At 36.9% G+C, this 25,941-nt stretch overlaps 1 protein-coding gene across 1 annotated transcript in view; it reads right to left on the reverse strand.

Moving 5' to 3' along the window:
• TMC1 (transmembrane channel like 1) overlaps positions 1 to 25,941 on the reverse strand; it is a 195,530-nt gene that overhangs the window by 81,688 nt on the left and 87,901 nt on the right. Inside the window, 4 exon segments of the mRNA XM_043999157.1 lie at positions 2,285 to 2,383; positions 6,544 to 6,650; positions 16,589 to 16,670; positions 20,226 to 20,316. Of these exon segments, the coding sequence (XP_043855092.1) occupies positions 2,285 to 2,383; positions 6,544 to 6,650; positions 16,589 to 16,670; positions 20,226 to 20,316 (379 nt within the window).

Here is a 25,941-nt window from a genome sequence, read left to right on the forward strand (position 1 = left end):
AGATTGCATAACTACCTCAACCCTGTATTATATAAAGGAGAGGAGTGTAATGTAATGTAATATAATATATATACATACATACATACATATATGTATATATCTATTTATATATGGAGAGAGAGAGAGAGACAGTTTGAGTATGAGTTATATTTTGAAGAACTCTCACTGTTTAATTTGATCATTGACAATGCTATGCTAAGGTTTAGTAAAAATCCAGCAGTTCAGCAGCTAAAGAAGTGAATCCACCTTTCCAGACCAGAGTTCAGACCAGAGTCCAGTTCTCCTGATGACACCTTACCACTCCAAGAAGACGAGAGCTCAGAGACTTTAAATGAACAGTTTTGTTTTGTTGTTTTGTCCTTCTGTTATTATATACACTATCTGTAACATGTACTCTCTGCAGAGGCCCTCCCTCTGCAAGGCCAATGTCAAAGTGTCAGTTCATGAGGGACCACCCCTCTGGACAAAACTTTTCTCTCTCCCTTTTCTATATTGATATTAACATATTGTTTGCTAGCATAGGGTATTATATTCTGTTATTTTTGGCTGTTTCATTGGGAAACCCATCCAGGTTTTCCAAAGAAACAAAGGGGGGGAATGTGGTAAAAATTATTCATGGTAAAGAGTAATATCTCAGTTTTAGCTGAATCATTTGGGAGGGGCCATACCTGGCCCACCCCAAGGTTATATATGCTACTGAGGTCAGAAAGAGGACTCTCCATAGGCAGCTTTTGAAGGACCTCCCCTTTTGGGGGAGGGGAGATTAAATGCTCCCTGAAGGGAGGTGGAAGGCTGCTTCTGGAATGCTAGGCTGTTTCCGGAACGTGAGCTCACTCTTGCTCTCTCAGTCTGGTGACTCTGCTTGTAGTGGTGCATGTTTGTTCTGTCTCTGGTGGCTGCTGTTTGGTGAGTTTAATTACAGAAAACCCTAAATTCTTTGAACTAGCTAAATTAGAAATGTTCTGGGTTTTGAATAAGGTAAGTTCAGAGTTAAGAGTATTTATCTGTATTTCTATTTTCCTATTTCCTTATCTTTGATTTTTTATTAGTTTCACCTTTGTTGTTTAATTAATTCCCACATAATAAAATCTGATCCTTTTGTGAACTAAAGCTTAGAGGCTCCTTTCTTATTGGCCTGGGAGAAATATCTAAAAGGGCAGTTCAGAGCAGAGGGAGAACCTAAAAGGTCCCTCATATTTCTGGGGCCCCAATATTAAGGCGAGTCACCCAAATATCAGATTTTGGCCCTCACAATTCATAGACTAGTCAACTAAATGTAACTATCCCTAAGTGACCACCTCTTATTTCAATACTTCAAAGATCTCTTATTTTATCTAGATGAACATTCCAGCCACCCACACAGATCTTGGTAAATGGTCTGCAGATGGCATCCAAGTTAAACATATAAATAGTTGTTTACATAAATACTCCCTTTTCTTCTTCCTTTCTTCCTTTCCCATTCTATTTAAGATATCCATTTATTGTCTACTCTTTAACTTGCCTTCCAAGAATTCCATGAGATGACCACACCTTACCTCACAAACCTTTACAGCACTTCAAGCAGCTCTGTTCCAGATGTAATTTGGGACATAAGGTGTGGTTCCTGTCTCAATTCCAAAGACTTAAATCCAATTTATGAAATATTCTCAGTAAGTAGACATAAACCAGTGGAATAATTATCATCACCAAGTATTGTCCAGGGAGGACAAAGAACATTTAGGAAAGAAGGATGGTTCTTTTTTCAAGTCTGAAAATTTTGATTCTATTGGACAAGCAGAATTTCAATCATCCTTGCAAAAAAAAAAATCACATTTGTAAACTCTCAGAGAAAATAAAAATAAGCCGGAATGGCTCTTTTTTGTCTTTAAAAACATGAGGCATTTAGGTGCCTACAGAATGCTACAGAAGATAAGGGATGATTGATCCATGCCCTCAAGGACTTTACAATCTAGTAGAGTATGACAGGTTGTTTCTTTTCTTTGAACTCCAAGTATGGCTTTATTCTGTAGTCTACTACACTGTAGTCTATTCACTCAAGTTTCAGCCATGTTTTCACTCAAAAAATTACTCTCATAGCTGACTAGATTTTGAATTATTTAGCCATAGCTAAGAAAATCCTCAAATTGGATTGGATTTCAAATAGATTGTTACCCATTTCCAATATAGTGAAATGAGACTTTTGCTTCTAAAATGTTGAGTGCATTCTGGAAACCATGTCCCTGGAGCCCCAGGGGTTTGGGTTCATTCTGGACATGGAGCAATGTTTCTCTGGAAAGACACTTACATTGAAGTCATACAGCACACCAAAGTTCTGGGCAGTTGCTTCTTCAGCTCTTGGGACAGTTTTTCTAGGTAAACTTCCATATGGCAAACCCCATAATGCCTATAAAGGCAAAATTTGAAACAATAATTAGTAACCAGAGACATGTCTTAAGAAACATAGACAACCTTAATTTATTTTTTCAAAGCATATTCTTTCATTTATTAAAAAAAAACACTTGTTAAATGCTACTGTCTGAAGCACTAAGAATAATTTACATGAGTCCAATATTTTTAATGGAGAGTCAATTTCTAATTTCTAGTTTTTAAGGCTATCAGAAATAACTCTGCTTTCTGACCATAATGTAGTATGATATGCTCTCAAAGTAAATGCAAAGTTCATTTTAATTTATATCAAAATTTTAGGGTAGTATTTCTTAACCAGAAGCCCATGAAATCAGTTTAAAAATATTTTGAGACCTATATATAGTTCAATATAACTGGATTCTTTTGTAATCCTATTATTTTATTCATTTTAAAACATAATTTTAAGAAGGCATTATCAGATTCCCTCAGCAAGAAGGACACATAACAAAAATTAAGAGCCCTTGCTCTTAATGGTGAACTATTATTACAACAGGAGAAAGTGAGATCATAGAGTCAAAGATTTAGAGCAGAAACTAACCCTAGTGGCCATCTAGTCTTTCATTTTACAGATGAAGAAATTGAGATCTAGAGAGGATAAATAACCTGTCAAAGGTCATAAGTGGTAGAGCCTTGTAATTTGAATAATAGCTATCATTTATATATCATTTTAAGGTTTGGAATGTACTTTGTAAATATTATAGTTATTCCCTCAAAGCCTCCTCTAGATCTGACTGTCCTTTTGGAACACCTGCTCTATAATTAATTCTTTGAATTAAAAACAGTTTCCTTTCTCACTCCTTCCATCTTCTGCCATTCACTGAGACTGATACCCTCCTGATGAAACTGCTTCCCTGACCACATGTAGCACAGGCTACATTTTGTCTAATATGTTCCAAGTCACTGTGTTAGTGAAACTGGAATATTTCTTGCTCCTCATTGTCACTTCCAGACTCTACCACCATCACTTATCAGCCTCTCCTTTGAAGTTCAACTTGTACAAATTTATCATTCAATAAAGATCCTGGTGGCCATTATCTACTAACCTCCAGGTTATTCTCCCTCCTTTCTCAATAAGTTCAGTGTCTGACTGCCTTTGTCTTTGCCCAACTCCCACCCTCATTCTAGGAGACTTCAACATACATCTTGTACCTTAACTTCCTTGGTTCTTACTCTACTCAGTTCCCATGATCCCACTCCACCTCACACAGAGATGGTCTTACCCTTCATACTGACATCTTCTACAAATTTTCCACCTCCATATTCATGTACTCTGAAATTTCTTTATCTGATCACAATCTTTTATAATTCTATCTTTCTCTATGCTTTTTGACCTCTCACCCTCTTAATTCTCACTGCAATCTCCAATCTTTTCAAACCTCTATGACCACTGCATTGACAATACTTTCCTATCTTCCTAACCTCAACCATTTCTTAAGCCAGATGAACTTTATACTATCCTCTATTGTAATCCCTTCTATCCCAGTCCTATTGAAGACTATAAAGACAGCTAGGTAGCATGCTGGGACTGAAGTCAGAAATGCTTGTGTTCAAATATGACCTTAGATTAGCTATGACCCTAGACAAGTCACTTAACCTCTGTCTGCCTCAGTTTCTTTGACTAAAAAGGGGGATAGAAATAGCACCTATGTTACAGAGTTGTCATGAGGATCAAATGAGATAATATTTGTAAAATGCTTAGCACAATGTCTGGCACGTAGTTGGCACTTAATAAATCCTTTTTCTTCCTTCCTTCCTTCTTTCTTATTGTTTATCATATGTCAAACTCCAAACCTGAAGTCTGGTTTCATGTGCCTCCTTTGCTTCTATTCATATACTCCTAAACAGAAATGGAAGGAACAAATTTCTACACTACACTACATTCTACACTAGCTAGCTAGCTATCACAAGTTAGCTATGAGTACATATCTCTTTCCCTTCTCTAATCTCCTTTAAAAAGTGATTGCCTCCATTTTTCTTCTCACTTTCTTCTAAATCCAAATGCAATATGACTTCTTACCTCATCATTCAAATGAATCTGCTTTCCAAATTTCTCAACAATCTCTTAATTGCCAAATTTAATGACAGTTTTCTTAATTTTCATTCTTCTTGACCTCTCTGGAACATTGGACACTATTGATCAACTTCTTCAAGAAACACTTTTATTTATAGTTTTGAGTTCCAATTTTTATCCCTCTTTCCTTCCCTCCCCTATCCTCTCCCTGAGGAGGCAAGCATTCAGGTATGGATTATGCATGTATGATTATGTAAAACATTACCATATTTGTAATTTTGTACAAGAAAACTTGATTAAAAGAAAAAAGTGAAAGTGAAAAATAGCATGTTTCAGTCTGTTCCACCAATATCAGTCCTTTCTTTGGAGGTGGATAGTATGTTTCATCAATAGTCCTTTGGGATTGTTTTGGATCATTGTATTGAGAATAGTCAAGTCATACACAGTTCTTCATCAAACAATATTGCACAATGTTCTCTTCATTCTGCTCACTTCACTATACATCATTTCATACATATATTTCCAGGTCTTTCTGAAGTCATATTGATCAATTTCTGCTGGATATTCTTTCCTCTCTGGGTTTTCATAGCATTTCTCTCTGTTGATTATCTTCTTATCTGTTTAACTATTACTTTGTAGCCATCTTTGCTGAATCTTCATTGTTCTTACTCCCCCAAAGTAAGGATGACCCCAAAGGCTCTGCCCTAGACCCTCTTCTCTTCTCTCTTTCTATTCTTTCCTTTGATGATATCATCAGCTTCTAAGAGCTTAGTTATTACCTCTATAAAAATGTTTCCCAGACAAATATCCAACCCTAGTTTCTCTTCTGAGATAAAGTCCTACATATCCATTTCAAAATAGATGTCCCATAGACATCTCAAACTCAAAACGACCAAAACAGAACTCATTAATTATGCTCACATCTGTAGTCCTTTGACCTCTCTAGGACTCAGTTTCCTTGTCTGTAAAATGAGGAGTTTGAACGCAAAGGTCTCTAAAATTTTTTCCAGCTCTACATTTATGATTGTATGATCTTCTGAAATTTCTTTTTTATGAATATACCTCCATCTTCCTGATTTCCCAATTTTCAATCTGTGTTGTCCTTTACTCCTCACTTAGACTCACTCCACCTATCTAATATATTGTCAAGCCTTATCATTTCACAGGAATATATGTGTATATGTATATGTATGTGAATGTGTGTGCTTTTCATCACTCAGGAACCACCTTAGTTTCAGTCCTTATCTTCCACCTAGATTGCTGTTATTATTGTCACCTGACCAAATATAAGCTCCTTGAGGGCAAGCCATTATCATCCCAGTGATTTAGTTTTCTCATTTGTTAAATAAAGATAATACCCACCTTACTTTTGAGGGTTATGATGAATATTGAATAAGACGATAAGCATAAAAGTGTTCTGTAAAGTTAAAGTTATTATAGAAATGTAAGATATTTCTATCCAAGCTAGTTCATGCAACTGGATAATGACCTATGGCTATGAGAAGTAGAGTGTGAGATTTTCCATGATTTTGAGATAAAATTTCTTGTAAACCATTTGTCAATTTAAGTAAAAGAAATATTTGTACTGAGAAAAGTATTTTGAGAATTATTATATACTGTCACTCCTGTAACATGAATTTTTGGATAATCATTAACAAATAGTTCTGGTCAATTTTCTGAAAACAATGCATTTTGTCTTATACTTTGAACCTGCTCTGCCTCCCTCCTCAAATTAGCCTTGCTATTCACCTTCCTTCCCAATCTATTGCCTTTCCCACCCTACTTCTATACTTGTGCTTAGCTTAAATATGACTTCTCCCCCAAGCCCACCTTCTGTGTGCCTAATTGCCTGGATGGATTTTCCTGAGGAAAAAAATCATATAATAAGCCACTCTTTCTTTCAAAAATCAGAAACATATTATTGAGGTCACTAGTAAATAGATCCCTGAGGCAAACTTATCCAAATGCCCAGAGCATCTCCATAAGGGTAATATTTTGACATAACTCTACATCACCTGCCAGTCATACCATTCTTCCTTAGGGATAAAAAAACTTTTTTGAAGAGTTATTTGTCTAGTGAGAAACCTACTTAAATGTGATTTTCAAACTACTAATCATTGTCTCACCTCGGGTAACATGATAAGGCTAAATGTCAGTACAAAGAGAACCATATTCACTCCATACATCCACCGCAAGAAATGAAAATAAGAGGCAACTGATGACCCAAACTGGCCTATAAAAAGGGGAAAAAAAAGAGTCAAAAGAAAATTTTAATTTTGTTACCATCCCATGACAAAGACATTTTAACTCAAAATAGTACATCCATTTTCCAACTCTAAAGCCAACTTTTCCCCTGTTGCACATGCAGATGTTACCTGTCTGGTTTTATTCTGCCTTGTGGATTTAATACTTTGGGAAAATGAAGAATTTCATAAATGGCTGATGAGTCATATATGGAAATAATTAGATCTGTGATTTTACAGATCTAGGAAACTTAATTTGGAAAACACATTCCTGGTGTGAAATTCCCTCTACCAAAGCAAGTCAGTATCTTATCTGAAACTTCTAGTCTTGTGAGAAGTTTAGTAATTTCCCCAGGGTCACATAGCCAATATGTACCTGAGAAGCCACTTAAATTCAGGTTTTCGTGGTTCAAAGGCTGGTTCTGTATCTACTACACAACACATTGATAAAGAAAAAAGGTGCAGCACATACCTCTGCCTCTCTTCTTTCTACTAAGGACTGTTTTGAGCTGCCTATATAGAGTTGGGGATGAGGGACAATTAGCCCCATTCCCCTACCCAGCCACTGCTTCCTCTGTCTCTTTGTATTTAGTCTTTCCTGGTCTTAGGTGAACAAGCATGCTAATATATCAATCAATTAATAAACACTTATTAAGTGCCTACTCTGTGCCAGGCACTGTGCTTAGTGCTCAGGATACAAAAAGAGATGAAAGACAGCCCATGTCCTCAAGGAGCTTACAATCTTATGGAGAAGACAACATGCAAGCAAATATATACAAAGTACAAAGTGAGAGGATAAATAGGAAATAATTAAAAGTAGGAAGGCACTGGAATTAAGAATAGTTTAGGAAGATTTTCTATAGAAGGTAAGATTTTAGTTGGGAAGCCAGAGAGGTCAATAGTTAGAGTTGAGGAGCTAGAGTATTCCAGGCATGGGGCAATACTAGAATAAATACATGTATTTATATCTATCTATATGTATACACACATATGTATATATATTTATAGAACAAACATACATATATACACACAAACACACATATATAAAACACTTATCTATAAACACATATATATGTGTGCATGAGTGTGTGTATATGTATACATATATAATTTCTAGGACAAAAAATAAGTTTGAGTTCCAAAAGATCCAAAAATCCTGGAAGGCCTTCAAGAAGGCAAAGTATCCTTGGAGTGGTAGTGGCTGACAACAAGGGAATCATTAGGAGTTGAAAGGACAAATAAAATCAGAGAGTCACTGAAGAAAGATGACAGCTTCAAGGAGCATGACCCCTCAAGACTGAGAGAAGTGCCAGTTTTAAATTCAAGGAAAGAATTGATCCCTGGAGCCTAGATGAGCAGCCTAGTCCCTGGAGAGCTGGCATGAAAGAAGGATATTTTAAGCAGTGCCAGAAGTTATTAATTACCCCTTTTTGATACAAATGGTCCCCCCTTCACTACTATTATATTCTACATTCTTCTCCCAGGTTTTGAAGGAGAATGTTTTGGAACATTGCTAAAAACTGATTGAGTCCATTGATTGGGAAGCACATTGATGGGGACTTTGGAACTACAGAATGTGGAGAGTGATACACACAGGGTTAATTGGACTATCAGTCATCCCTTTGGGTTCCCAACCTGCAAGTACTCATGCCAGATGGGGGAGTAACAGCAGATTAAAACACCCACTTCAAACAAAGGAAAGCTATGCTTTACTTAGTAGTTCAAACTATTGTTGGCACAGTTTGTTGGAGGTGTAGGAGGAATAAACTGGGGGAGGGAGAAGGGGAGAGATGGTATGGGGAGAGGTAGTTCACATGAAAGAAACAAGAAAAAAGCTTATGGAGGGGAGAAGAGGGGGAAGGAGTTGGGGAGTGAGTGAACTTTAATATCATCAGAATTGGCTCAAAGAAGGACTAACATACATACTCAAGTAGATATAGTAATATATTTTTTACCCTGAGGGAGCAGAGGGAGAAAAGGGATGGGGGAGAAGGGAAGGAGGAAAGGGAAGATTCGGGGAGAGAGCAGTAAAAAGCAAAACACTTTCAAGGAAGATGAAGATGTTCTGCATTACTACACCAGTATGACATATTGAATTGCTTGATCTCATAGGGAGGGTTGAGGAGGGAGGGAGGAAGAAAAATTTAGAACACAGAGTTAGCTCAGAGATCCTAATCACATTGGAGTGGGCTCATGGAGGGAATAGATTTCATACCCAATTGGGAGGAGTAATCTATTTAACCCTTCAGGAAAGTAGAAGGGGAAGAGGATATGGAAGGAAGAGTGAAAAAAGGGAGTGCAGAGCGAAGGAGAGGATAGTCAAAAGTAAAACACTTTTGAGGAGGAATAGGTAAAAAGAAGATAGAGTAAATGTCATGGGAAGGGAGTGGGATGGAGGGAAATAGTTATGATGATTGATTATAATGGCAAAAGGTATGGTACCTACTTTGCTAGGCTTTTATGAAGAAAATTCTCTGTCAAGTTTAAGGTACTATATACAGGTTATGATGAACAGGATACTATCAGAAAAACCTGGAAAGAGCTACATGAACTGAAGCAAAGTGAAATGTACTGTATACAAAATAACAGCAATAGTGGGGAATGATCTGCTGGGAAGCATGTAGTTATTTTCAGCAAGGCAATGATTCAATATAACCCTGAAGGACTTATGAAGATTGCAGCTCATCTGCAGAGAAAGAACAGATAGTATCTGAAAACAGATGGAAATACATTAAAAATTTTTTTTTCTTTTCCTCTTTGACAATTCCTTAATCTGAAGTTTGGTTTTTTTGACTGTTTTCTCTCACAACTAGCTAATATGGGAATTTTTCCATGACAACTCATGTATAACTTATTTTGAATTGCTTGAGTTCTTGTGGGTAGGGGGTGGGAATGGAGGGGGGAAGAGAAATTGGAACACAAAGTTTTTTAAAAAATTGATGTTAAAATTTTGTTTTTACATATATTTTGGAAAATAAAATTCTATTTAAAAAAAAGCTAAGCATTTCTTCTCACAACTATATAATGACTTCCTACCAAAGAACCACTATAACTGATTCTGCCTGCCAAGTTCACATGCCCATAGGCATTGTTGTTCAGCAACTGTGTGGGAGAGGATAAAATTTTCCAGTAACTTCAATATTCATCTAGAATCTTTGGGTAATGGAAAGTTATTTTTATTTAATATTATGACTAACTGAAAGGAATGAAATAGCCGATTGAAATTAAAATTACTCCCACCCCCAAAAGGCAAGGAAGAGGAAGCAACAATAAGGAGAAGACATTTGAAATCTGATAGTTTTACAATGGCAAGTAGTTCTGTGATTATCATAGTAAGTTAAATAATATAGATGTATGGGGACCAATTTTTAATTGGGGAGTGTTAGCTAAGCGGCTCACCAGAATATTGGGGCAAGGAAGGAGACCGGCAGCCTCCCTCAAAACAGAACAGGATTTATTTTAACAAGAACAAACAAAAAAAAACCACACACACACAAACAGGATCAGTAAGATCAAGGGAAAGGAAATTAAATGGGGAAAGGGAAATTATACAACCTAAAAAAATACCACCATCCAGGAATCAGCTGAGAATACACAGTAGAGCTCCTGTTGCCTTCCAGCTTCCAGCTAGAATGACAAATTCTCCTCCCCAATCCGAGAGAACCCCACACAGCCCTCAGCCAATTGGATGGCTGCTCTGACAGTCACATGACTGCCCTCACTAGGCTTCCAATCATTATAATTTTGCCAGGCCCATGTAGGCATCAGTGAGTGGTGATGACGTGAGGTGCCAGCACCATGGCAACGGCTACAACCAGTGGGTGGAGCACCATGCAGTTTGCAGAGCCCCAGGCCAGTGCACACCGAGGCATAAAAACCTCAAATAACAATTAATTCTTTACAGTTGTTAGTTTCTCCTTAGGGTATTTAATAAAATTAAATAGTTCAATTTGATTCAATAAAATTAAATGTCTAGCCACTAAGGAAGCTAATAATAATAATATTAATAATAATAAGTAGTTACTGCCCTCAAGAGGCTTACATTCTAGAACAACAAAAATATGAAGGTCCCAACCAGCCATCACCTATATCAAACACTTTGTTATGCCCAATTGTATGTCACCAGATTCATATCTTTCTTGTAGCTTGACCCCAAAAGTTAGGGTAGGGAAAGGAAATTCCATTGTCTCTATTGATAGAATGCCTAATTCTTAGTCCAGGAAATTTAGGGTGCTCAATAATTTTTATAACACAAAAATGTTTTTTTTTTTAACGACCAAAGAGGTTTGAAGGATAAATGAAGAGCGAGACAGTGTAGGAAAGTGGTTAGAGTGCCAGTCTTGGATTGAGAAAGAGTTGTATTCAAGTTCTGCTTCTGACACATGGACAAGTAAGTCACTTAACTTTTCAAGAGCCCCAGGCAACTCTCTAAAATTGTACATTACAGAGCTATTTGCATCAAATGAGGGAGCTGCCATAGAAGAAGTTTTCCACATCAATGAAATCCCAAAGGTACGTCTAATCCTTGCTTAAAAAAAAAAGAATTGGATAGGATACAATAGGACCTCAGAGATCAGTAGCTCTAAATCTATGGTCTAATTCATGATCATAATTGCATTACTGCATAAGAAATCACCTGAATCCAGCAATACCACTGCTAGGTTTATATCTCCCCAAAAGAGAAAAAGACCTATTTGTACAAAAATATTTCCAGCAGCTCTTTTTGTGGTGGCTAAGAATTGGAAATCAAAGGAATTTCCATCAATTGGGGAATGGCTAAACAAGCTGTGGTATATGATGGTGATGGACTATTATTGCTATAAGAAATACAAGCAGGATGACTTCAGAAAGGCCTAGAAGGACATGTATGAAATGATCTATAGTGAAGTGAGCAGAATCAAAAGAACATTGTGCACAGAGACAGCAATATTGTTTGTGAATGACTTAACTATTCTCAGCAATACAATGATCCAAGACAATCCCAAAGGACTAATGAAGAAACATATTATCCACCTCTAAAGAAAGAACTGATGTTGAAGCATGGTATTTTTCACTTATTTTTTCTTTTAATCAAGTTTTCTTGTACAAAATGGCAAATATGGCAATAATAATTACATAATAATACATGTACAACCTCTATCTGATTGCTTACTGCTTCAGGGAGGAAGGAGGAAAAAAAGGATAAAATTTGGAACTCAAAACTATAAATAAAAATGTTTATTATTTTTGAAAAAGAAATCACCTGAGCATAATTAAACATCATATAATAATTAAACATAATAAATACATCATATTTTATGTCATGGAGGTATGTCATAAGAGGTACAAAAAAAGCTAATAGTATTTGGTTTTGAAACATGATAAACCACTGTAACCAGATACGTTATGTGAGATAACATTAATGCTAAAGCAGCTCTGTCTCATTTTCATTGGTTCTCAATTACTGGGTTATCTATTTTCTCTGATAAGAACCTAGTGGGTCTTAGCTAAAGATGTCTTATGGCTCCAGTCACTCCATGTTTTATTGAATGGAACTGACTACATGTTCAATACTTGGAGGAGGAGCCTGCTCACTTCTACAGTTATCCAGGGTCAATAAATTCTTGCCTGGAAACAAAATATTTTTGTTCAATGTTCTCATATTAGGACCACTGAACTAGGAAAGAGAATGTATTAAGTGGTTCCAAGTTGAGTAAAATAATATCCTTGAAGACTCAAATTACCCTAAGGGTGAATTATATTTTCAAGCTTTAACCTTAAGGGTCAACTAATCCAACCTCCACATTTTCCAGATGAGGAAGGAAACTGAAATCCTGAGAGGGTAAAGCATTATAATAATTGTTATTTTCCCTAGAGCAATTAAGTAAAGTCATAGAAAAGAATCACAGGTCGAAAAGATATGTTGAGATCTACATAGGTAGAAGTAATATCCACATCAGTAAGTTCACTGACCATAAGAAGACTTCAGTCTTCATTGAAATTAGGAAGGTTAAGTATGTTATTGTTCAGTTGTTTCAGTCCTGTCCAAGTCTTCAAGACCTTATTTGAGGTTTTCTTGGCAAAGAAACTGGAGTACTTTGCCATTTCTTTCTCCAATTCATTTTACAGATGAGAAACTGAGACCAACAGGGTTAAGTGACTTGCAGAGGGTCACACAGTTAATAAGTGTCTGAGGGCCAAATTTGAATTCAGAAAGAAAAGTCTTCCTGACTTCAGACCCCATACTCTATCCACTGTGCCAACTAAAAGAACAGTGGGCATCAGGAAAAAATCTTTTAGTTGAAAAAATTTGTTTTTCCAAGTAATCACAGATCTATTCCCATAAATTGGTCATAGGATATCCACTTTACAGGCTTTCCTTGATTTCTCTGACATGAAGGATACCAGTGGAGAGCATTGACTAACCTAAAGAAGCACAGAGAACACACCGGGTTGTACTGTATTAACCATATTTTCCTAAATAGTTTGCTGAAGACCCTTGACAATGGTGTTGAGATACTACCCAGCTATCAACCCTTGCCCTTGTCATATGACCAACTCAACCTCTTGTTAAGGCTAAACTTCTAGCTAAACTGTCTAAAATATCTAATGAGTGGTCACCAATAAATTATAAGCTTTAGCATGAGTTAGACTTTTAAGCATTTATTAAGGAGAGTAAGAATTTGGTAAAGAGAGAGGAAAAGACCTAGATTCCTATCTATTAAAGGGAGAGCGCATTTCTAGCTCCCTTCTCCACCAGCGTCCTCAGGAAAAGAGAGAGGGAGAGAGCGCCCGGCTCCCCCTTCTTCCTCCATGCTCTTCCCCTCAGAGACATTCGCCTCATGGCGCAGCTTTTCTACAGTAAGTCTCTAGCAGGTCATTCCAATCATTACACTCTTTTCCTGTCACTATTGGTTTTCTTAACCCAAAGGAATATACATAATGACTATATCAGCATAAAGGAAAGGATATTAAAACAAAATTGAGGGGGCAGCTAGATGGCGCAGTGGATAGAGCACCGGCCCTGGAGTCAGAAGTACCTGAGTTCAAATCTGGCCTCAGACACTTAACACTTACTAGCTGTGTGACCCTGAGCAAGTCACTTAACCCCAATTGCCTCACTAAAAAAAAAGATAAATAAATAAATTGAATACGTAATTGTAATGATAAAACTTATCTCTAGAGAAATCTTGAGGAAATATAAGTACAGAAGCAATGGAATATTGAATATACTGTCAGACAGGGTGGATATGTTGGCTATTTTGCTAAATTTTTTCATTTCTTTTTTAATCATTGTTACAAGAATAGGTTCAGGGGGTTGGGCAGGGGGAAGATAGTCAATAATGAATATGATATTGGCAATTGTACAGATTTGTTTTGCTTGATTGCTCTTATTTGTTACAAAGCCTGTGGTTTTGTTGTTTGGTTTGGGTTTTTTTTTTTTTTTTTCACAGAGAGCTGGATTAGTGGAGGGGGATCTAGTGCTATCACTAGTGGGGTTTTTTAGTTTGTTTTGGTTTTTTATCACTGGTGTTATCAAAAAATAAAGAAAAAAAAGATCATTGAAGCCTTTTTCAAATGCATGAAAGAGAAAAGAAGGAAGTTCAGAAGGAAATACAGACAAGCAGTCCATATTTTAAATGCTAAATATATAATTATTAAAAGTTTTAAAAGCATGCTGTATATAAAGAGATTCACAGTCTTATCTATTATCCTCCTATTTGGCATATTTAAATAGTCTTTTAGCTGATATACATTAAATTCAGAAGAAAAATAAAATTTTAAATGAATATGATCTAAAAATAAAAACCATTAATATTTAAAAAATATGGGCAATTATTTAATCTATTAAATATTAATATGGATTTTGAATACATTATGCTTCTCAGAGGGCAAAAGGTGTTCAGCAAACTGTTCAGGAAAGCATTGTTAATAAAGTGTAACTCTTTGAGTAATCCTTGGGTTTTGTGCTTGTGCCTTTCACAAACTTAGTATGTTTCTGAAATTCAAAATACCATTCGGTTTCTTCAAGTATCTCTGTGAAGAGCTCTGGGGTACATGTTTTAATTTTTTTTTTCTAATGAGGAAGATAAAGGTCAGAGAGAGTCAGAGAGTGCCTAGCCCACAGATTCTCAGTCACCAATGGAATGGCAAGGAATTTCTAAAAACCACATACACAGCAAAGCCCCATTATAGGTGAATTTAGGACAGTTTGACTAGGAAATTTGACTAGATAATGTAGGTGGGAAAAGCCCATTTTATTAAACTTTGCCAGAAGCTGAGATCTCAGGAGCCAGGAAAGGGGATGGAGGGAAGGGCACTCTGAACAGCAGCTAGCTCAAGTCAAGGCTGGGAAATTGAAAGCTCTTTAACAGTACTTACAATATCCCTGTTCAATTTAGCTTTATCTTTAAGAATGTTTCATTATTCACAAGAATTTTGTCTGAATAAATTCAGGGGAAGATAAGATTGCTAACAAGATCCAACCTTGAAGAAGTGGTACAAGACAGGATTGAGTTGGGGGAAGAAGGTCAGTGGGAGACAGCCTCCAAGCTACAATCTTGCCAAACCAGAAAAGATTAGGTCAAGGTCATCAGAAGACAAACTAAGTCATTGATAATAAACAAGTTCCTCAGGATTGTTTCTAAAAAGATGTTACAATGAGAATGAACAAAAACCAAAACAAAACAACATGCAATAATATGGGGTGACAAGGTGGCACAGTGGATAAAACACTGGCTCTGAATTCAGGAGGACCTCAATTCAAATCCAGCCTCAGACACTTGACACTTACTAGCTGTGTGACCCTGGGCAAGTCACTTAACCCGCATTGCCCCACAAAAAAAAATAATAATATGGGGTGAGTGAGGAGCAATGTTTGTGAGTATGACAGGTCTGGGAGCAGCAAGGAGTGCCTCTTACTAAATAAAGTCTGAGATTCGGAGGGAAAGTTAGACATGACAAGTTTGAGCACCCTAGCATTTCCCATAGCTTTTAGCTGGCATTTGGCATCTCTCTAGATTAGAGGGTTTTATACTTTACCTTTTTATCAGGCATAATGCCTGATATAATGAATAGAACATTGGTCTTAGAACAGAAAAATTTGGGTTCAAATTCTGTCTTGACATGTGTAACCTTGAATAAATCATTTAACCTCTCAGTGCCTAGAAAGCCCTTTAACCCTTTAAGACTATTGATAGTAAAGAAGGTGTTGACATTTACTAGCAGTTTCTTCATGAGGAAGTTTCAGTCCCAATGAAATCACAGGTCTAGTCCACATTATTGTCTTTACTAAAGGGAAGGCCAGTGTTGTTTATTGGGAAATAATGTGTCAAAACAAAATTTTAGAAACCTAATTAATTTTTAAGTAATGGAATCTGCCTTAAAATCCTGGGATACCTTACTTATTAAACATTTTAATTAGAAAATGAATTTTCTCCATTATCTACATGACAGCATCCTACCTTATCAATGTTTATTATATAGCAGAAATTTTAAAATGAGTTTAAAAGCAGACTCCTTTTTTAAAAAAAATTATTGTTAATTATTATGATTATTGTATCATATTCATAAGGATGACATACATTTAATGTTATATTCATCATAAGAATAAAATCTCTGCTAAAACAACCATATGATGAGGAGCCACTGCAGAGTGAAAAGTAAACACAGTAATATTAGAAAAGTTTTGCTTTAGTTTAAGAAGTGAGGATGGAACACTTTTTCCTGGGTTGATAATTATTCGATATGTATAGTTATTTACCCTCTAGGAAGCTTCACAGCATGAGATGACTATAAAGAGGTTTTTTGTTTTTGTTTTTGTTTTTTGCTAAATTGGGTCAAGGTGCTGCTAATGGGTCAAAGACAAGGAAAGGCTCAAATGCCTTTCAAACTTGACAAATCTTTCTTCCTCTCCCCCCACCCCCACCATGGTTTAATGAACACTTACTTTCAACAGCTTTGATTTTATTTTCCCATGGTATACATGCCTGCTTGAAGATTTCAAAATCACGAAGAAATTTTGCCCATTTCTGAAAAGAAGAAAACACAATCATTGGTTCTCAGATTGTTGAAAGTCAAGCCAAATGGAGAATGAATTCCACCAAGACTACAGGTGACATTAAGTATGTGAACCAATGGACTGCCATGGAGCACAGAACCTTCTTGCAAAGTAAGAGGGAACAGGGCAGAAAATTCCAAACTCCTTTACCCATTACCCACCCTATTCCAAGGCAAGGATACATATAATCAATTCAGTGGAAGTAAGCTCCTTGAGGGCAAGGACTGTTTCCTTTTCCAACACCTAACTTACTGCCTGGAACATAGCAGGCACCTAATAAATGCTTGTTGATTGATTAATTGATTGAATAACAGTCTTAAATCTATAGTCTAGGGGGAAACCTCTCTATGTGGGTAAGATATAAACTAGGGAATCACAGAATATCTGACCTAGGAGATATTTTAGAGGTCAACTAGTACAAATCCCTCATGTGACAAATGAGGAAATTAATACCCAGGGATAGGAAGTGACCTGCCTCAGGTTACACTGTGAGTTAATGGTAGAGCAAGAACTCAGATCATCTGACTCTTAAGCCTTCACTCTTTCTTCTATCTATACTTTTCACCTGGTTTGCAGATGTGCAGAGAATTCTAGGATTCTATAAAACTACACAAACAGAACTAAACCAATAGCAAGAATCAAGTCTATGACGTAAAACATGACAAAAGCAGATAAATCCAAAATCATGCATTATTCTCCATTTCAAACTTCACTCCAACCCTACTTGAAAATGTTCCTGATTCCCTTCAGTTGCTAGTTAATGCCCTCCCCTCCAATTCTGCATTGAATTTATTTGGTATATCTGGTCTCCCCTAATGAACCATGGAATGGAATGTAAGTTCCCTAAGAGGACTGCTTCACTTTTGCCATTGTATTTTCAGAGCCTATCACATGGTTAAGGACTTAATGAGCTAACATTTATATATATCAGGTATAATCCCAAGCACTTTACAATTATTATCTCATTTGATTCTCACAATAACACTGGGTGGGTGCCGTTATTATTCCCATTTTAAAAATGAGGAAACTGAGGTAGGCATAGGTTAAATGACTTGCCCAGGGTCACAGAGTCTGCGACTGGATTTGAATTCAGGTCAGGGTCCAGGGCTCTATTTGCTTATCTACCTAGCTGCCCCTTGATTGAATGCTCAAGTATTAATTGATTCAGCATGGATTAAAGGGCAGAAACTAGCTCAAAAATATAAGAAGCAGCAAAGGTGTGCTGGAGCCTGCTCCAAATGGCTTGCATGAGCATGTTGTTAAATTTTCAGCATGAGCATTTGCACTTCAGAAATCTACAAATACTACAAATCAGGATTTGGTTTATTGTTTTGTTGATTGTCTAGAGTTAAGAAAATGTGATAAACAAAATGTTCTTAATGTGATGAAACAAAAATGTGAGCTGTGTACTTTTTTTCAGAGCCAGTTGTTAAACAATTATATAGCACACCTCTGGCAATCAGGAAAGTTTACCTGGTAATCCAACTGAAAAATGGGAAAAGGAGTAACCCCAAGTGCCATAGATCATATGTGCCTAGAGATAACACCATAACTAGTTAATTCTGAAGTGCAGCAAATATATTTTATCCTAATAGTATGACCTGCTTGAGATGATGGGATAGGAGATATATTTTTTCTGCACCCTGTGTTTTTAAAAATTACTGTAAATTAATGGCTATTACACCAGTTTGGGCAGTAAGCATTTATTATTAATTAATATTATCAATCAGTAAAGTATCGACTATGTGTCTTCACATGGTCTCAGGCCTTCAGACCTACATTGTCCTAGGAGGAAGAGTGTGCATCAAGAGAGAGAGAGAGAGAGGACAGAGAGAGGGGCAAGAGAGGGCAAAAAGGTTGATCCTGACATGGTCAAGGGTTTTATCTTCTTTAGATAGAGGTGACCTAAGCCAATTGGTTAGCATCATTTAGTTCCATTAATTGACATGACTTGAGGGTGGTCTAAATTAAAATGAAGTCTACAGATGACATCAGAGAAAGAGTATGCAAAATACCCTCACTGAAAGACAAAGTCCAGTATGTAAGCATAGTTCTTCACTGAGCTAGACAAAAGAGACTATCTCCAGGTTTCATTCCTTGGGCTCATCCCAGGCAAGAGCAGAACTTTCTGGAGTGAGGGAGAGAAAGCACTAAAACTGATCTCTGGGTCTCCCCTAGAAATCCATTATTAATAATTATTTTCTCACAACCCCTCAGCTTCATGTCCCTGAGGAAAGTGCCTCATTTACTCTACCTTTGTTATGATTGTGTCTGGGAAAAGGAGATTTCAGTGTCAAACAGTAAACTCCTTCAAAGTAAAAATAGTGTACTTGGCTCTGCAGCTATCTTCTTCTGGAAGCATCAATGATATAAAGCAATTTTCACAACAGAGAAAGCCAACAAATCTGAAAGTATGGAAGAGGTGGCCTAACCTAAGAGTTGTCATAATAGCCATTGAGGCCACCTGGTTTCCTCTCCCAATTAACCATGTGACCATAAGAAAACTATTACCATTGCAGAGAACTTCATGGAAGTTTTCCCATAATCAATAGAATTGGAGTTTTGAAACACTTTAGAGGTGACTGTCCAACTTTTTCATTTCACAATGAAAAGAAAAGAGTTTCAGAGAAATTGTGATTTGACCAAACTGGACTTTGAGCTCCTGAAAGGAAAGATTGTGTTTGCCTTTCTTTGTATCCCTAGTTCTTAGCAAAGTGCTTGGTACTTAATAGGCACTTAACATATGTATTTTAACTTAACATTACTTGACACAAAGAGGCATTATGTTGAGTGATCTAGATCTGAGGTCTGAGTACCTGGGTTCAATTCTTATTTCTGATAGTTTGTTGTTGTTTTTTTACCTTGGGGCTCAATTGCCTAATCTGTAAAATAAGGGAATTGGACCAGATAGCTTCTGAGGTGAGGTCCCTTCTAACTCTAGATTTATAATCCCATAAAAAAAGCCCAGTGATTTGCCCAAGGTCACTGATATAAAGCACATGGTACAGGAAGAGAACTGGATGTGAAGTCAGCAAATATAGGTTCACTTCCCACATCTTCCACTAGCTACCTGTGTCACCTTGAACAAGACACTTCTCCTCTCTGAGCCTCGATTTCCCCATCTGTAAAAAGTAGGAGGACTACATGACCTTCAAGGTTTCTTCCGGCTCTAAATCTGTGATCTAAGTGGCAGAGCTGAGATACAGCCCGAGTCTTCTGACTCCAAACCCTATGTTTTTTCCATGAATTCTACTAACAATTTAATAACATTTGGGGTTTCTTTGACAGAAAACCTAATATAATACACAACAATGTACTTAATGCCTGTTGTGCTATTCATCATTTCCCATCCCTTGCCCCACAAGAAAAGCTATGTATAGAAAATAGCAAAGGTATGTTTGGAGACTTGGGTTCTCTCCATAGTTCCCAAGGAGTGAGGATATAAGGGACAATATTTATAAAGTGTGTCATTAACAAGAAGATTCATCCTTCACTATTGAAAAAAATCCTTCTATAAAATACTTACTTTTTTCATCATCATTTTGAATGCAAACCATCGTTTTCCTTTTCCTTTCCCAAGTGCTCCTTCATTTGCGCTTACAAATTCTTTGGCTTCCCTTGAAACAAGAAAAAAAACCATGAGAAGTATAAGCTGATTTTCTGTTAAGATGGAAATTTCTCCCCTCAACTAATATTGGAAAAAAGCTCATGTTTCAAATGTAACAATGTCTTTCAGACATTTGAAGAACTTCTCCATCTATCAATATCATATCCAGGGTGGTGGTATTGGTTGTTATTTGTACTTACCTTTCTTCATCTTACATTCTCTCTGGACAAAATACGATTAACATTTACACACACTGGAGTGAAGAAGACCCAATACCTTCACAAGTCCTAAATCTTAAGGCTGAGACTGAGGTGACATTGGTGCACAGAACCCTAGAAAGCTGGCTAGTTTTCTAGTCATCTGTCATCCAGAGAAGCAGCACCAAAAACAGCATTTTATGTTGAGAGATAAGAATCCTGAGGCCTTCAGGAATGGAAACTTAGTTTGAGAAGAAATTGCCCAAGAGAACATAAACATGTCTATAGCCATCTACCAAATAAACCATGTTATCCAACTGACATAGCTTCCCCCCAGAAAAACTAAAGCAAAAAAAGTTATTTAAAGAAAGAAAAAAAGGGGAAGTTATAATATTCCTACCTTCTTTTGGACTAGCTTTCTAATTTTTATTAGGGTATTGCTTCATTTTCAGACCCTGGGTATGTGAACCTGTGCTTATTTTAATGGCTAAGGACTTCTAAGTTTTAAAATTCTACCTAGGAAGAAAACCTATTTTTCAGTACCTGTGACTTTTAAGCTCTTGTAAATGACATAAGGACATATCTGAAAACAGCTAAAGAACAGGTTTCTGGTACTCTATGATTTTACCTGTAAAGGAAATGGAAAAGTTTCCACAGGATTCTGGTACTTTGTGTGCTGATTTTAATGTCAGATTGATTTCCTGGTTTTTGTATTTTGTTGTTGTTATTGTTGGCAGAAATAGGGAATAAAGTTAGGGCAGACTGACATTGGAAAAATGAACTGCCCATCAGTTTGCAATCCAGAAAAAAAGTTGCATTTTAAAAAAATTAAATGGGTTGTACAATTCTGCCTAACAACATTTATTTTTAAATTTTGTGTTCTTTGGAAAGTGTACTGTGACAGGTTTTGAGGCCAGATTGTTCACAACTCAACTCATTTTACTTGAGCAGAGCTGATTTTCACTATATGTTTCCCTCAAATACATGTTTCTGCATAGGTAGGGTTTTAGCCTCTGCCAAAAAATGAATGATTCATTGGCACATGAATTGAGCCTATAAAAAGAGAGGCTTAGTGGAACATTCTACTCAAAATTATAATGAATACATAGCATGTATTTCTATATGTAGTCATTTGAATAAATATAATTATTGATAGTATGTATAGAATAATTTTACATATATATGTGTGTGTATGTATATATATTTGTGTGTGTATATGTACGTGTTTAATAGCAGCCATCTCTAGAGTGGGGTGGGGGGAAGGAAGGAAAAAAACATTTACATGATAACTTTAAAAGGAAGAGCAAATTGTTCATAATAGATTTGCAGTTTCCTATGCAATCATCTTTTTTATTATACTGTTATGGAAATACTTGTTTTATTCCATAAATTTAAAAAGTCACATATTGATATTTTATAAGCTATGAATAAAACAAAAATCTTCAAAAAATTTGATGAATATGATACACATACACCACTGGAGCATGTAATAATATATACTAGCACATATTGCCTAAGTTCTGGGTATATACTAATGTGCTATCTTTTGTATGTGACAATAACACTATTGTATTAGTAGGGTGAGAAATAAGGTATAGTGAATAGAGGGTTAGCTTTGGGTTAGTTTTGAATTCAGGAGACTGGATTCAAGCCTTCTCTAAGATATATCAACCAACCAATCACCAAACATTTCCTTTGCACTAAGCAGTAGTTTTTTGCTAGACAGCTGTGTTCCAGGAACCATGTGACTTGATCTCAGTCCCCTATAAAAACTCTCTATGACTACAAATAATAGAGGGGTCGCATTGGTGAAGGGAAATTCTACACTGGGAGTTCCCAATACAGATGGAATTACTAGTCTGGAACAAAAAAATATATAGTAGGACATGAGTTTTGAGTTGCTTTTCTAGTGGTTGTTTGTTCAGTCATGTCCAACTCTATGTGACCCAATGGACAGATATAGCAGTATCAGTAGTCAGGACAGCTAGGTGGCACAGTGAATAGAGTTCTGGGCCTGGAAGAAGGAAGGAAGATTCATCTTCCTGAGTTCAAATCTGTCCTCAGACACTTACCAGCTGTGTGTCACTGGGAAAGTTACTTAACCCTGCTTGCCTCAGTTTCCTCATCTGTAAAATGAGTTAGAGAAGGGAATGGCAGGGGACAGCTAGGTGGTGCAGTGGATAAAGCACCAGCCCTGGATTCCAGAGGACCTGAATTCAAACCTGGACCCAGACACTTAACACTTACTAGCTGTGTGACTCTGGGCAAGTCACTTAACCCTCATTGTGAAGAAGAAGAAGGAGGAGGAAGAGAAAGAGAAGAAGGAGAAGGAGGAGGAAGAGGAGGAAGAGGAGGAGGAGGAGGAGATGGCAAACCATTCCAGTATCTTTGCCAAGAAAACTGCAAATGGGAACATGGAGAGTCAGACATGACTGAAAAACAACCAAAAACCTTTATGATCCCCATCTCCTATACTTGTGAATTGGCTAGCTAGAGGTTGGTACAGTTGGAGGTCTCAGAACACAGAAAAACTAACTGGCCCAAATTAGATTCTAACACATACTGAAGCTTAAGTACTTTGGCCACATAATGAGAAGATGGGACTCATTGGAAAAGAGTCCCATGTTGGGAAAGATTGAAGGCAAAAGGGAAAGGGGCTGGCAGAGGATGAGATGGATAGATAGTATCACAGAAAGTTCATTTGAATATTTGGACAGACTTCCAGAGATAGTGGAGGATACCCTGGCATGGGGTCAGGAAATGTCCAACATTACTGAGGGACTGACCAACAACAAGCCTTGTTAGAATCAAACTCTAACTAACCTCCATCTGTACTTTAAAAAAATTTAAATCTTAACAATGTTAAGATCAAGATGCTGTGTCTCCAGAGAAGGGATTTAAGTGTCAGAATTCTGAAGAGTAGGAAGAGGAAAAACTAGAAGGGAAGAGGGAAGACTGAATAGAAATTGGGTTTGCATATAAAACTAGGCTTCTTTTGTTTGCTGCAGGGCTTACTGATAATATTTATGCATAGCTACATACATTTATAAAAAACTAATAAACATCATTCCATCATTTAAGGGTTAAATGATTTGTTCAACATGATAAGGCAGCTAGTAACTGTCAAGTCAAGATTTAGATTTAGATCTGGACATTAAGCCTAGCATTCTAATATACCACTGCTCTGACACATTAGTAAATAATCATTTGCATGTAAATATAATTTTTAACATCCATTTAAATAATTTTTTGAGTTTCAAATTTTTCTCCCTTCCTCTTCTTCCCTATGTATGGGATAGGTAGACTTGAGTCAGTTCAGATTCTGAGGATGGGGTCTGGAAAGTATCCAGCCCCCAGTGCCTGTTATAGTCAGATTATTCTGTTGATGTTTTATTCCATAGATTATAATAGAAATCATGTATCTTGCCTTACTGAACCTGATGTACCCTAATACCACCCCTTCCCCCACTCCTTGCTTACATTCCAAACCCCCAGTCCTTGTTATGGGTTAGTTATGCTGTTGCTACAACACACCCCTTAACCCCCCTTGTTCTATGACCAGACAGAAGACGTCTCCTGCTATTGCAGACCCAACCCAGATACTACCTCCCCCTTTTTACATTCCTAAACCCTAGCTCCTGGAATCAGCTCCTAGTACCATTGCTCCCTTCTTCCCCCTTGCCCCTCCTCACACGGGTGGAGTGGGTGAGTTTCACTCTTTCCCCCCTTCCCCTTTTCCCCCAGCTCTTGGACGTAGCTGAGTATGCATTCATACCCTGATCACGAGCTGAACACACACCCTGGGTGAGATAGGATTGGATGTTAGATTGTGAGCTCACCCTGTGCACGAGGGGACCCCCCCCCCTCAAAACTTCCATAAAAACCCAACTCATGAGTCCATTAGCACATTCCTCATCCCTTGCATGGGGTCGCCCATTCTCATGAGAATATAATAAATCTGCCTCTGCTTGACTTGGTGGTCTCCTTGAATTATTTAGGTAAACTAAGGCAATTTTGTCACAAATACCTAAAATGATAAGTAATTTGATAATGACAAAGGGTGTCTGACATGTAGACCAGGTGTACTTTGACCCCATAGGTCCCAGATCTATAAAGATTGAATTAAGAGGCAAATAATCATAATAAACCTTTCACAAAAAAACCAAAAACCAAATAAAAGTCAGGACATACAGGAGCAGCTCTTTATGTTCACAATCCCAGGGATCCCTACAAACTTGCATCTCAATAACATCTCAAATAGTCAAACTGCAAGAGCTTTTGTCCTTTCCTGATTCCAACTCAGTTATAATTAGATTCCCTTTTTAAAAGCCTTCACGCATTTAGCCAAACCCCTTTCCTGATACTCTATGCAGACATTTGAAACTACCCCCCCACCCCCACCCCAACCAGGGCTGGAGGGCAGAACAAACAAACAACAAAGGACAGCCAGGAAGGCCTGGCTGATATAATGAATAGTGAATTGTCCTTGGCATAAGGAAGACTAGTTCAAGTCCCTCTGAGATACTATGATACTTTGTATCCTAAGAGCTTTCACAGTACCTGGTAAATAATAAGCACTTAATAAATACTTCTTAATTGAAACTACCTAGGTGCAGCTGGTGGTGCTGTGGACAGAGTGCCAGGCATGGAGTCAGGAAGACTCATCTTCCTGAGTTCAAATCTGGCATCAGACATTTACTAGCTATCTGACCCTGGGCAAGTCACTTAACCCTGTTTGCCTCAATATGCTCATCTGTAAAATGAGTTGGAAAAGGAAATGGTAAACCACTCCAGCATCTTTGCCAAGAAAACCCCATTGGGGTCACAAAAAGTCAGACATGACTGAAAAATGACCCAAGGTGACCAGGGATAAGTCATTTAATTTATAAGATTATAAATTTTAAAAGCTACTCTAAAACTAGAAATTACAGATGAGTTACCAATTTATCAGTGGAGGGAGTTTCCACACAGGGATCTCCTTATACTAAAAAAAACAGAGATTAAGACCACTCCTATTATCCTCCTACCAAATAAGAACATAAAGGACATCCTTGATCTTTAATTATTTCTATATTACTTTCTAGGTAAGCCTCCAATTAGGAAAATTTGAACATGTAACTAAACTGTTATAATTCTATAACATGTTTAATTGTTTTAAGTTGCAAACAAATGATCCTGCTCTATGAGCTATTAATTCTGAATAAGAGAATTTAGTTTTATAATCAAATTTAACTTATAATATAATTTAGTCTGATATATAGTTGTATGGTGTTATGAGAACTAGGAATAAATGTTCATTAGTTCATGTAAATCACTATAATTACCATTTCTTTTATATAGCCAAATGAGGTTCCACATTGTCTTCTGTTGGTTAGTTCTCCAACAAGCATCTACAAAATGTCCATATCAATAGTTTTCCCTGATTGCTTAATTTATTA

The sequence above is a fragment of the Dromiciops gliroides genome, chromosome 1, assembly GCF_019393635.1.
Source record: "Dromiciops gliroides isolate mDroGli1 chromosome 1, mDroGli1.pri, whole genome shotgun sequence".
In the NCBI taxonomy this organism is placed as follows: Eukaryota; Metazoa; Chordata; class Mammalia; order Microbiotheria; family Microbiotheriidae; genus Dromiciops; species Dromiciops gliroides.